General features: G+C 34.4%; 5 protein-coding genes across 5 annotated transcripts in view; 3 read left to right on the top strand and 2 right to left on the bottom strand.

Moving 5' to 3' along the window:
• On the top strand, positions 887–2,433 carry LOC105174016 (secoisolariciresinol dehydrogenase-like). The gene is made up of 2 exons (XM_011095967.2): positions 887–1,038; positions 1,600–2,433. Exons 1-2 carry the CDS (start codon positions 1,001–1,003, stop codon positions 2,390–2,392), a joined length of 831 nt encoding a protein of 276 aa, XP_011094269.1. The 5' UTR covers positions 887–1,000; the 3' UTR covers positions 2,393–2,433.
• LOC105174015 (secoisolariciresinol dehydrogenase-like) lies at positions 5,784–7,017 on the top strand. The gene is made up of 2 exons (XM_011095966.2): positions 5,784–5,883; positions 6,047–7,017. The coding sequence occupies exons 1-2, from the start codon at positions 5,852–5,854 to the stop codon at positions 6,840–6,842; spliced, it is 828 nt and encodes a 275-aa protein (XP_011094268.1). The 5' UTR covers positions 5,784–5,851; the 3' UTR covers positions 6,843–7,017.
• Positions 9,628–10,830, bottom strand: LOC105174014 (secoisolariciresinol dehydrogenase-like). The gene is made up of 2 exons (XM_011095964.2): positions 10,691–10,830; positions 9,628–10,586 (listed from the first exon to the last, which is right to left on the bottom strand). Exons 1-2 carry the CDS (start codon positions 10,741–10,743, stop codon positions 9,785–9,787), a joined length of 855 nt encoding a protein of 284 aa, XP_011094266.1. The 5' UTR covers positions 10,744–10,830; the 3' UTR covers positions 9,628–9,784.
• On the top strand, positions 11,592–12,327 carry LOC105174013 (40S ribosomal protein S17). The gene has a single exon (XM_011095963.2). It carries the CDS (start codon positions 11,715–11,717, stop codon positions 12,141–12,143), a length of 429 nt encoding a protein of 142 aa, XP_011094265.1. The 5' UTR covers positions 11,592–11,714; the 3' UTR covers positions 12,144–12,327.
• LOC105174012 (magnesium transporter MRS2-3-like) overlaps positions 12,171–13,534 on the bottom strand; it is a gene marked incomplete in the record, with an annotated part of 4,091 nt that continues 2,727 nt past the window's right edge. The window contains 1 exon segment of the mRNA XM_020697882.1: positions 12,171–13,534. Coding sequence (XP_020553541.1) covers positions 13,488–13,534 — 47 coding nt within the window.

Genomic DNA, 13,534 nt, shown 5'->3' with positions numbered 1-13,534 from the left:
CTTCTATTTGGCCCTGATGTTACTAGATTCGTAACAGTCGATAAATGAGTGTGATTCTCACAACCATATATATATATAATTTCAAGAAAAGAAATTCAAATGTGAAAATTATTTTCGCTGCAACATAAAATATTTGCATTTGCATCACTCACAACATCAAATAAAAATACAACATAGAGCTGAATTTTTACTTAATTAATGATGCACCACCAACTCCAATTAAAACATGATAATTTGATTGAAATAACCGTCACAAACTCGAGGTAAGTAGGATTGTGGAGATAATGATAGGGTGAGAAGTATTTGTAATGAATCTGTGATACGTCAAAAGAAAATCATTTGGAATATAATATTTGAATTGGGAGCGACATTTGCCACAGATGCAATTGTTAGAATTATAATAGATTTGCGATAAATTGTGATCTGGACATGATTAGGGTGTATTATCCCAAATTCCATGATAAATTGTCGATAAGATGGAATGTCAATGAGATGGAACTTGCGATAATTTAGCGACGGGATGTGCTTTAATGAATACTCGCATCAATTGCACACCAATTTTATAAGGACTTGTGACAATTTTACCGTACAAAATGCTAAGCTAAATTTCACAATGGATTTTGCAATTTATGAGACCATCCATCCCAAGTTTGTCGCAATATCCATCACAAATGCGACTATTCTTGTTCGTTACAAAAATTGGTCGTATAATATATATATGTATATATGTGTATATATATATATATTGTAATCAAAGGGAGGAGAAATATGTACAAAAATTGGTCTCGTAAATATATATAAATATGCGTACACGACTATTCTTATGTCATTAAAGTTATCGTTGTCTGGAAAGTAGAAAAAAAGTAAATTGTGTATTGGTGTGGTCTATTTTTGATCACTCCAATGACTCATCACTTTGTCTGATGCGCTTATAAAAATAGAGAGGTTGCCTTCTCTTCATAATATTTTGGTCTTCATCATAATATAGCTCATCAGCGTCATGGCCAGCGCTTCACTTGTTTCTGCACTCACTAGAAGGTAACCATATCTGCATCATTCTCCTTAGCCTTCTTTGTGATTGCACACCACTGTATCATCAGTTGGTTCTTCGATTTCTCCTCAAGTTTCAAGTTTAGAAATTATTTCCTTACATATACTCTTCTCGTTTTTCCATTTCTATGTGTGTGTATATTTCGTTTCTCGTACAAATTTATGATCTGTTTGGTTCAATGATTTTGCCAAAGAAAGGAAATAGCAGGACATGAAAGTAATGAAAATTAAAGAAACATAGAATCCGTAGTTGGGACTGTCTGATTATTTTTTCATTTTCAGTAAAAATATGTATTTTCAATTTTGTTTAGGCTTCCTCTGAAATGAGAATATATTTGAATTAATTAAAATAATTGCGTATTATGTTAAATTGTGTTGTCAGATTAATGAATTTCTCATAAATTTTTACTAATTACTGTTTCAAAAATTGAAAACTAAGAATATAAACAGAGTCCTAATTCCTTTATTATGCAATTCTTGAATACTCAATATTTATGTGTTAGTACTGAACTAATCATACATGCCCATGTACATGTTTGTTTGACATAGGCTAGAAGGAAAAGTAGCCCTAGTAACCGGAGGAGCCAGCGGCATTGGGGAATGCACGGCCAAACTCTTCTCCAAACACGGTGCAAAAGTTGCCATAGCTGACATCCAAGATGAACTAGCTCATTCAGTTGTCAACTCCATTGGCCACTCCAATTCAACCTACATCCATTGTGATGTCACCAATGAAGACCATGTCAAGAATGCAGTGGACAAGACAGTTTCCACCTACGGAAAGCTTGACATCATGTTCAATAACGCCGGCATCGCTGACCGCCCCAAGCCTAGAATCATCGACAACGAGAAATCCGACTTCGAGCGTGTTATGAGCATTAACGTCACCGGTGTTTTCCTAGGTATGAAGCACGCGGCCCGTGTGATGGTCCCCGCTCGCAGTGGGACCATCATCTCCACCGCCAGTCTAGGTTCAGGGATCGGTGGGGCCGCTACTCATGCATACACGTGCTCGAAACATGCTGTGGTTGGGCTTACAAGAAATCTGGCAGTCGAGCTCGGGCAATTTGGTATCAGAGTAAATTGTCTGTCGCCCTACGCGCTTGCAACGCCATTGGCGAAGAAGTTCTTGGAACTTGATGATGAGGGGGTTGAAAATGCAATGAGTTACATGGCAAACCTAAAAGGTGTGACACTAAAGGCTGAGGATGTTGCGAATGCAGCCCTTTTTCTGGCTAGTGATGAGGCTAGATATGTGAGTGGGCAAAATCTATTCATAGATGGGGGGTTTGGCATTGTTAATTCTGCAATTAAATTGTTCAACTATCCAGAATCTTCATAATGCTATATTTCACTATATTCAACTTTTTCCATCTTCATCAATTATTTCTCTCACAACCCTTTCTCCTTTTCGGTTTTTGTTGTATGTTTGATGGATATGTTTGTATAAGTCTAATAATTATAAGGGTAATACTCTTTCGTAATTTTAGAAGGGTATTTATAATTTTACAAATTACGAACAAATTTTTGTAATTATAATAAATTTCAACACAGCCCGTTGTAGTTTACCCTTTTATTTTCCTATCTCTCTCTCCTCAACTTTCTCATTTCTCTCTTTAACAACTTACTCATCCCTTTCTCTCCTCACTTTTTTATCAAATAATTACTTATAACTTTGTTCTATTTTTTAATACTTTTATTTATTTAATTAATATACATTTTTTAAATTCAAAAATTAATTGTCTAGAAGCAATATTTTTCACTGTATATATAATGGTGGTCTCTCCTAAGCCCAGGTTGCTACCTATCTTTCTGAACCGCCCAAAATGAATTTGGGCCTTCCAGATATAATTTAAATTAGACAAACTAAGTTAGGCCCAACCAACGTCGTATGGAGTTGGGTCATGATTTTTGTCACGTACCAAATAGGACAACTCGGGGGTCGGGTCACGGGTGTCTCAATATGAATTGTTTTCTTTTTCTTTAGGGCTAATTGCCTCCTTTCGTGAAATTTGATTTAATTATATTAAATTTTTATAATTTAAAAAATTATATCTAACATCTTAAAATTTATTTTCATATAAAAAATAAGTTTCTCCATTAATCAAAATTCATCAAAATTACTGACATTAGCAAAAAAATTAATTTTTTTTTTCATATTTATCCTTGATTGACTTATTGCATGTCAATAAATCTTTTATAACTAAATTACCCTCATACATATTCACGCGTTAATGTATGTGGGGATTTATATATTTACCATTATAAGGGTAGTTTAGTTCGAAAAAAATTATTTGACCTGCAATAAGTTAGTAATAAATCAATGAATGGTAAATATCAATTTTTATTCAATTTTTGTATTAATATAAGCAAATTTAGTAAATTTTGACTAACGGGGGGACTTATTTGTTAGACGAAAACAAACTTCAAGAATGATAGATATAATTTCTCAAATCACAGAAGAATTACATATAATTACATTAAATCTCAGGACAAAGGGGTGTAATTATCTCTTTTCTTTGTATTATACTTTGAAAATGTGACATTACATTAACTGTTCTTACACACGTACCTTGCAGTTTCTTGATATATGAAGTGCAATTCATTTTTTTTTTGTTGGGGTTTTTATGGAAGACAACACATCATGCAATGCAAGTCAATTAATTCACGATATCTTGATCAGTCAATTCGAAGTGTCAAGTATTGAACATGATCGGGGCAGGAGCACGTTGTGTACATAAGTTAAGACATTAGGAAGCCGGAAAACACATGGCCTACTTGCTTAATTTCTGTAGTAATTATTTCCAGGGAAACTGTGTGACACGTTTTGGTAGTTGGTTTTGGTTGGGACTGTCTGAATAATGAATGCCGGGCTTTTATTTCTTTCGACTTTAGAGCCTTTAATTTTATATTTTTTACTATTTGGGTGTCTTTCTTATTTCCTTTCCATTTTCTTTGGTATTATTTTGCCTAACTTTTGAGATCTTTATAGTTCCTTTGAAGTACAATATTATTTAATTCTTTAATGTTGCAGAAACCATTGATTTTGCTTTTTTTTTTTTTTTATGCTATGAAGCAGATATATATTTTACTTACAATTATTTGTGTGCGTAAAGTATATTATTTGTAGAGTAGGACAAGATTCAATGTGTTTGAAGTTATATTGCGAAAAATATTGTACGTTCTGACTTTATATGAGCCTTATAATTTTATTTTTGAAAAGACGTTTTATAGTGATGATACTTTATGACTTATAAGTCATTCAAACTCCTCGTCTGCACTTGAATGGAACGCAATACAGCATCATTAGCTCCAAATATTTAAATTCAAATTTTCCACTATCATAATATATAGATTTTTAAAGATCATACTGAATCAAATAACTGCAACGTGACATCTTTTCACACATTATTTCGGAAAAGTTTGGGTAGGGGCCGGGCGTGCATTCGGTATAATTAACATGCTGAATCGAAAATTCAGTACGATCAAATTGGCGTATCGAATTCAAATTTCTTGATTCAATTTAATAATAATTATTTTTTTTTCATTTCAATCCGATAAATAACCTAATTGACTGAAATTTCAAAAGAAAAGAAAACAAAAACCATAAGAGATAACTAATCTAATTTCAAATAATCCATTTCCAATTAAACTGAAAACTTAAAAATTCATCGAGTATATATCTAATTTAATATATATATATATTATATATATATACCAATATTTTGGTTTAATTCCAAAATATTCGATACCGCCCACCTTTATGTTGGGAAGATTTTAATGCAAATTAGGTATGATCGAATTTAAGCTAGTTATATGGCAAGTTAAGTACATTTGCGATTTTATTAGTATATAATTGAGAGAAAATAATCAATCGCATGACAAATATATATAATTCACTTATTTTATGATCGATTTAATCCTGTCGAACTTAATTTGAGTAAAAAATTCCCGATCTATGTGTGAAGACTTGAAGTCGTAGTACAGCTATAATCTTAAATGCGAAGGACCTACATAAGACTCATGATATTATTACTGATTGTCCTCATCTCAAACCAAACTCTCCCAAGAACAATATATTGTCGGATGCTCTCTTCACCGCTCAATGTGTCTCTCTGGGGACTAAATTACTAGTCATTAATTGATGACATGCATCATCTTGAGAACAAATATATATATATATATATATATATATACTAATTACTGAGTACATACACCTTTTATTTTACAACACTTTGAAGCAAAATTTAATTATAATTAATCCGAAATTTGTATCATACTTTAAAAACGTATTAAGTTTTTTTAAGAAACTATTTTTTTTTAAATAATAGTCTAGCACCTTTTTAATGACACCGACATTAATTAGACATGTATGTCTAGAATTAATGTATAGAGAAATATAAAAAAGTAAAAACTAAGAATTTGATTTTCAAATAATTTAATTATACAACAATATATTCTTAATATATATTTACATAAACCATCATTTTGTTTTAACATAACATGATTAATACTCTATTTTTACAAGTTTAATACATTTACGCGCACATATATATATATATTATATTTTTAAGATTTAAATAAAATCATTTTCAATTTATAACATATCGAAATTGTATTCATATTCAATAATTAATATTGTGTATGCCATAACACATTAATTAAATGGACTATGGAGCACCATCACCAACATCGTATCCCTATCCCCGTTTCCATTATCTATAAATAACTTGCGAAAAAACATTGAATTTCAATCCACATTTCTATCAATCCTCTTCAACCCCAAAACTAAGTACTAGAAATGGTCACTTTATTGAATCATGCTCCTAGAAGGTTATAACATACCCCAATTTATCGTTTTTTCGCAATGTTTCAAATCATGGTTCCCGCTTTTTAATTATTTAATTATAAATTTTCGTCCTACATATTATGTGTGTGACTATGTCTATGTATATAGAGTATCCGTGTGATTTAGTTATTTTTGTTATAATTGTAGATTAGAAGGCAAAGTGGCCATCATCACCGGAGGAGCAAGTGGCTTCGGCGAGAGCACGGCGAGGCTTTTCGCCCGACACGGCGCCAAAGTTGTAATTGCCGACGTGCAAGATGACAGGGGTCAATCTCTTTGCCGTGACCTTAATCTCCCCGATCAAATCTCGTATGTTCATTGTGACGTAACCAGCGACTCCGACGTCAGGAACGTCGTCGATTTCGCGGTTTCCAAGTACGGGAACCTGGACATCATGTTCAACAACGCCGGCATCCCCGGGAACCTAGACTTCACCATTGCCGACGCTGACAACGACAACTTCAAAAGGGTTTTCGAGGTCAATGTCTACGGGGCATTTCTGGGGGCAAAACACGCCGCTAGAGTGATGATCCCGGAGAGAAAGGGAGTGATATTATTCACTTCGAGTGTCGCGTCGGTTGTCTCCGGCGAGTGTCCGTATTCCTATTCGGCGTCGAAGCATGCGGTGGTTGGGTTGATGAAGAACTTGTGCGTGGAGCTGGGACAGTACGGGATAAGGGTGAACTCCATATCGCCGTGCGCGGTGGCGACGCCGATGCTGACGGGTGCAGTGGGGCTGGACAAAGCGGTGGTGGACGATATTATACGTGCTTCAGCCAACTTGAAAGGGGTGATGCCGACGGCGGAGGATGTGGCGGAGGCGGCGCTGTATCTAAGCAGCGATGAATCCAAGTTTGTTAGCGGGCTAAATCTGGTGGTGGACGGAGGTTACAGCACCACCAACCAGAGTTATATTAGGATGCTGAAGGGTTTAGCCTCATGATCGTTGCCGGTTTTGCGTTAACCATTCTCAAATTTCCAATAATATTTTCATACAGGAGTACTGTTGTTCGCCGAGGATTATTTATGAGTGTCATGTTTCCATTTCTCCCCTTATTGGTACTAATTCCTTTCCTCTTATTATAATTTCGTACGGAAAAAAATACTTGATTCAGGCATCTGGAGTTTTTCATTTTAATTTATTTTAAATTATATATTTTTAAAAAATCAACATAAAAATGTTATCATATAAATAAATATGATATGGACCCTGAAAAAGAAGGAATATAGAACTATAATGTCCCTAAATATTGAGCAATATCAAAACAACACAAAAATTTATGTACTTGAAATCAAAATTTGTCGAACCAAACCTAAAGATAGTAGGAATTAAATTAGATTAAATGTCAATTGTGTAGGTCATACTAATATATATGTCTAGTCCAAATGTACCGACGCTATAAATAACATAGCTATTTGAAACATGTAGTAGATCCGTGTTTACATTTTTCGTCTGGAATTATCTCACTAATTTGAGTATCAAAAATTATAATTGAATATAATATTCTCTAATTTAATTTCATGAACACAAAATTGAGACACCAGATAGAATTAGAAATGTAAAAAGTAGACGGTCGTCAATGTGATTCCACGCAAATCGGAATTGGGTTGGGAATTCTAATTCAAGCCGCCGATGCAATCAAATTTAAATGAATTATATGATACTTACAACATATTTATTATGAGATTTTTAAAAAATAATTATTATCACACTTATTATATAATTGATTTAATTCAATTAAATTTGATTTGAACAAAAATTTTGAATTGTTTAATTCCAGATGTTTGTTATTGAATAGGAGTGTCGGTGGGCATCTGAATTGGGATATTGATCATATAATTATTGCAGACTAGGGTCCTATATGTCCATTCATGCACTTAAATGCTACCACATAACTATTTCTATTCACACCAAATGTTTGAAAATTTTATTTCATTCACGTGAATTTATATCCAAATAAATTACAAATTATTGTAATAATATATGATAAATATATTATTTGTGATTTAAGACTTATGACTAATGCGGGTGTAATTTCACATGAACGACATTGTCAATCCTCCCAAATGCGCATTAGATCAGTGGGCCACGTTATTGATTTCTGATATTTACACTTCATATATAACTAGTAAATATTACACATTTTATGTACGTGTATAATTTCTTTTAAAAAAATCAAAATAAAATATTATAAAAATTGTATTGTTAATTTTTATAATTTAAAAAAGTACCTAAAAGTATATATTGAGATAATAAATTAATATAAACATTTTGATTTATAAAAAAAATAACAAATAAAGATTTGAAAAACTAAAAATATTGCATGAAAGAAAATTATAACCTCCAAAAGGTAGTTATAAAAATCATGATCAAGAAATTAAGAAATAATTAATTAATTAATTTAAAATTTTATAAATAAATAACATTTGAAAATTAAGTAAGACACCAAATGGATGCTCTCACTTAATATATATATGATACGTATATAGATTCTCATAGGCTGCTTCACTTTGTTTGATGTGATTCGTTGGTCGTGGTCATCGACGAATTCTGTTGATTATTTAATATAATATAAATTATATCATATAAGATTCAGATCCCGTAACTATAAGTATATATGAGTCGATGGTTAAAATATCACCTAATGATTGGATAGTTGTATTTAACCCGTTTTATATATGATTCTATATTAATTTGTTATATTATAATGTTTGAAATTTTAATGCAACAATGTATCATCATTTCTAACCAAAGACATTCAGACTCAGAACAGTTTTTTATGTACAATTGGTCCTTGGTATACCCCGAGAGAATTGGATGAGGAAACAAGTGGGGGAGTAGAAGTGATATGTCCCCCTGGACATCATTTGTCCTCCTACCCAGAAGACAGAATCTCATCACATGGAGTGAAAATCTTTTCAGATAATTAATTAAAAAGATGGAACAAGCAGCTATAATTCATTACATAATGGGCTCCGCGCTTCATATTTTGTGAACTATGAAGCTATAATGGAGCCTACATTTGGAATGTGCATGGACAATCCTATATATGTTGTCTAAAAACGATATAAATGTGGGATTTGTGTATTATGAAGTCGATGTAAGAAAGAGATAGACTTTTTATCTTTAAAACAATTATCATCTCGTTTTGGTACTAACGAAAAACGGTAATTTATCTCTGAAAATATAACGATTCACAATTTTAAAATAACAACACTGCAAATTTTGAGAACAACAAATCAAAAAATATTTTGACACTCTCTTACTAAAGCAATACTTGTAGCATGCTTTAATTCTTAAGACTGTTATGAAAATAAATTGATTGATTGAATGAAATGAAATGGGAGAACCTATTTATATTTTGTCATATGAACTATGACTATTTTTATATTTTGACATCTAAACTTTTTTTGTTTCAACTTGCTATCTTAATTTTACGAAATTTTGCATTTTGCCATTTATAACTATTTTTCCAACCAAATTTTTTATTGAAAAAACTTCACATATAGTGCACATGTTATATTTAAGGATTATCTGATGTGCTATTTTTCACATATGCACAGGATATAAATTTTTTGGGCCAAAAAATTAACAAAAAAATAGTTATATATGACAAAGTGCAAATTTTGCAAAGTTGAAATGGTAAATTGATATAAAAAAAAGTTCGATAAAAAAATGTGAAAAAATAGGCATAATTGAAATGAAAAAATATAATTTACCCTTATAATTATTCAAACAAGTCCAAAGAATTTATTACTGAGGATTTGAAATCGATAGAATGACATCAGCAATGTTATTATTACATAAACAAAGAAGCAAACATCAAACACAACAAAGACTTCTTAAAACACATGAACACTTCCAAGTTCGAAGCCAACAACAATTCAAGAACTCCTCAGTTTCCTGATCCCTTCACGCAGAGCAATATTGGTCAAACTATAACCTCCATCAATCACTAAATTCTGCCCACTAACATACTTTCCCTCGTCGCTTGACAGAAAAATTACAGCCTCAGCCACATCAACTGCCTCCATTTTCTCCCCTTTCAAGTTAGCAATCCCAGAAACAAGCTCCTCAACCTTAGCCTTCTCATCCAGTTCCACAGTCCTCATCAACATCGGTGTCGCCACCCCAAACGGAGAAACACAGTTCACTCGAATCCCATACTCCCCCAACTCAATGCACAAATTCTTCGTCAGCCCAACAACGGCGTGTTTGGATGCAACATAAGCATGCGGCACTACTCCGTGAGTCACCGATGCCACACTCGAAGTGAAAACAATACTCCCTCTCTTCGCCGGAATCATCACTCTTGCAGCATGCTTAGCGCACAGAAACCCTCCAAAAACGTTAACATCAAACACCCTTCTCAGGTCTTCGTAATCCGTTGCCAGAATCCTGGGGTCGTTGTTGCCTGGAACACCGGCATTGGAAAACATTATGTCGAGCTTGCCGTATTTGGACACAGCGGTGTTGACCACGTTTTCGACATCAGTTTCATTAGTCACGTCGCAGTGTACGTAGGAGATGACTTCGGAAGATCCTATGTCCCGGCAGGCAGTCTGGCCTAGTTCGTCTTGTACATCGGCGATAACGACCTTAGCACCATGTTGAACGAAAAGCCTCGCTGTGTATTCTCCAATGCCACTGGCGCCGCCGGTAATAACAGCCACCTTGCCTTCGAGCCTGTGAAATAGATCAAATTGACAGTAATATTCTTAACTTTTGAATATGGATCGGCCAACTTATATGTGAAATGTAATAACCAGTCTATACATATAAATGATCACCTTTTCGCCATCGATGAAATTAGTTCCTTTGAGGTGGAAATCAGTTCAGACATGTACAATGTATTTAAGGAAATCACGTGCAAATAGTAATATATATGCAGCAAATGTATAAAGGAAAATGGAGTTGTATCTCTTGAATAGATTAATGAATATTGTGTGCACCTTTGTCTGCTTCTTTTTGGTTTTCGTCTTGATTCCGACATATAAGATACAATCTGATAGCCTGCATGTCTCGTAGTGATTTGTTGGGGTGGGAGCATGCGTACTGATTATAAGGCTGAATTACCTTTTTAAAATCCATAGATTAATATTAATAAGATCAAATTTAATATTAATATGATTCTAATATCATAAACCAAATATGTAATTATAAACTATAGCCAATCCTGTAATGCATGATTACGCAAATCAAACGAGCCCCTATTGTACAAAATACAAGTGCAGCATGAATTTAGTATAGGACAAATCCTCCCTTTGCTTTCAATTGCTTTGCTTGGTGGAGCATTAATATTTTTTGAAATTCAGGCCCTTAATTTGCAATTTAAGATCAAATATCCATGTTAAATTGAGGCCCAAACAGAAAAGTTAAGGTATAGCCCAATTGATGGGGTGAACTCCTTTCAGAAAACAAAATAAAGAACCCAATTGATTCCAATACTCAAGTAGTCTGAACATCATGTCTCTTATATGTCGGAATGAAGACAATTAATTTTGTGGGAAATTCATGCCTCATGTTAAGTTTTATTTCTAATCTCTCTTTCTTAAATCGAGGCCTAAATAAGCCGACATAGTTGGGCCATACTGTATTGTGTGGCCCAATAAATTCTAGGCTGGTCGGCCCATTCCGCATAGTTACTGAACTCACGGGTCGTTCTGATGTTAACAAACCTTAGCGATTACTCAGATTTATAGATTCACAAACCCCTCCTCCTCATACTCCCATCCGCCAACCCTAGCCAACACTCGCTTCTTCCCTCTTCCTCCGCAGCAACCCTCAGCCGTCGCCTCCACAACCACCACCGAGATGGGTCGCGTCCGCACAAAGACAGTGAAGAAATCCTCCCGCCAGGTAATTGAACATTACTACTCGAAGATGACTTTGGACTTCCACACCAACAAGAAGGTTCTGGAAGAGGTTGCCATTATCCCCTCGAAGCGCCTCCGCAACAAGATAGCTGGGTTTTCCACCCATTTGATGAAGCGGATCCAAAAGGGACCCGTTCGTGGAATCTCCCTGAAGCTGCAGGAAGAGGAGCGCGAGCGCCGCATGGATTTCGTGCCTGATGAGTCGGCCATTAAGGTCGATCGCATTGAGGTTGACCAGGAGACCGTGGATTTGTTGGAGTCGCTTGGCATGAAGGACTTGCCAGGTGTGGTGCTGAGAGAGGACCAGGGTCCTATCAATGTTGCACCGGCCATGGGCTACGGTCGCGGCGGCATCAGGAGATACTGAGAGAGTTGAGTCTTTTTGTTCGGTTAATATGCTCTTGGATGTTATTTTATAATGGATTATTGTTAGTTTTGGTGAAAAATGATGTCTTACAGTACTCTTAGATTATGCTTTTTGGGAAATTTGAGACTATTTCAAGATGTTAAAGTTTCTGTGGTAATCGTACTTTTGTTCTGATTGGTGATGATACTGCTGAAGTATGCAAATTTTTGGATTATAAGTAGGTTGTCGCCGTTTGAGTGTTTTTCTTGCTTGATGCATTTAAATGTCTTCGCTAATGAGATGGTTTCAATTCTTAATGGTGAGCGATGGTGAAGCTGTGTTTGAATGAATGTTGCTTCTCTGAATACATACTTGATGACATGTAATCTGAAGTGTTGTGTTGTAATGCATCCTGCTTTATATAGTTCATCTGAATACTAAGTTAATGGTTATCCATAGATGCTTGGCTAGGAACCTAGTCGATTACCGCAGTTTTAAAATTTTCAATGTATGTGACCTTTGATATTGCTTTCTGTTGAGAATTCATAGAGGTGCTGGTTTAATTAGGGGAAAAGGGAAGAAATATAGGAGTGGCTGGGTGGTGTACTTACCTTACATGGGGGAAGCCTATTATTATTCATCAATTTGCTTCTTATGATCCTACAAGAAGTAAATCTCTAATACCTAATCGTTTTTGGTACTATAGAGAGTGAATGTTAACCTTTGTTTTTACCTATTCAGAGCAAATGAGAGAGGGAAAACTAGTCCTTCGCTCTGCCTAACCACCTTTTTGTTGTTTTAACTCAAAATTGTATTTTTTATGGTCTTAAGATAAATTGATGAATTATGTCTTTTGGCCTTGGTACAATTGTAACTGATGAAATTGGCATTGGGAGGGTTGTTTTGTTCCTTTTGTTTTACATACCTTTTCCAGCAATTCTCTCTAACCAAACAATGAAAACTGGCTTGCTCTTCGATGTCCCAACTGTACATGGCATTAGCAGCTTGTAATTTGTTTGACAGATGAAGATTCAGTCTTTGCTGAACATGTTTACAGAGAACACTCTTGAAATTTGTCCAAGCTATTCTTTCTTGGCTTAACAGGTAAGCTTTTGTAATCATGCTCTTTTTACACCTTAATGTTACACAAGAAAAACATCAGGATATAGAAGAAGTATTTATTTGTTGTTACAACGGGGTACACAATGTGAATCCACTATCTATTAACAAGCTAATATTGTTCCTAGCTCACGTGTTCTTCTCTATTCTCATGGACATTTGACAATCAATCTTGCAAAAATTCTTCATCCTGAAACACAACATGCTAAGAAGCAGCTACAAACAGGTGAGAATGCAGTTTGCACGTCATTCTAGCAACCGTCTGTGTTTATACCATGCAATGGCAAACACAT

The sequence above is a fragment of the Sesamum indicum genome, linkage group LG11, assembly GCF_000512975.1.
Source record: "Sesamum indicum cultivar Zhongzhi No. 13 linkage group LG11, S_indicum_v1.0, whole genome shotgun sequence".
Taxonomy (NCBI): domain Eukaryota; kingdom Viridiplantae; phylum Streptophyta; class Magnoliopsida; order Lamiales; family Pedaliaceae; genus Sesamum; species Sesamum indicum.
This window is presented reverse-complemented; position numbering and strand designations above follow the sequence as displayed.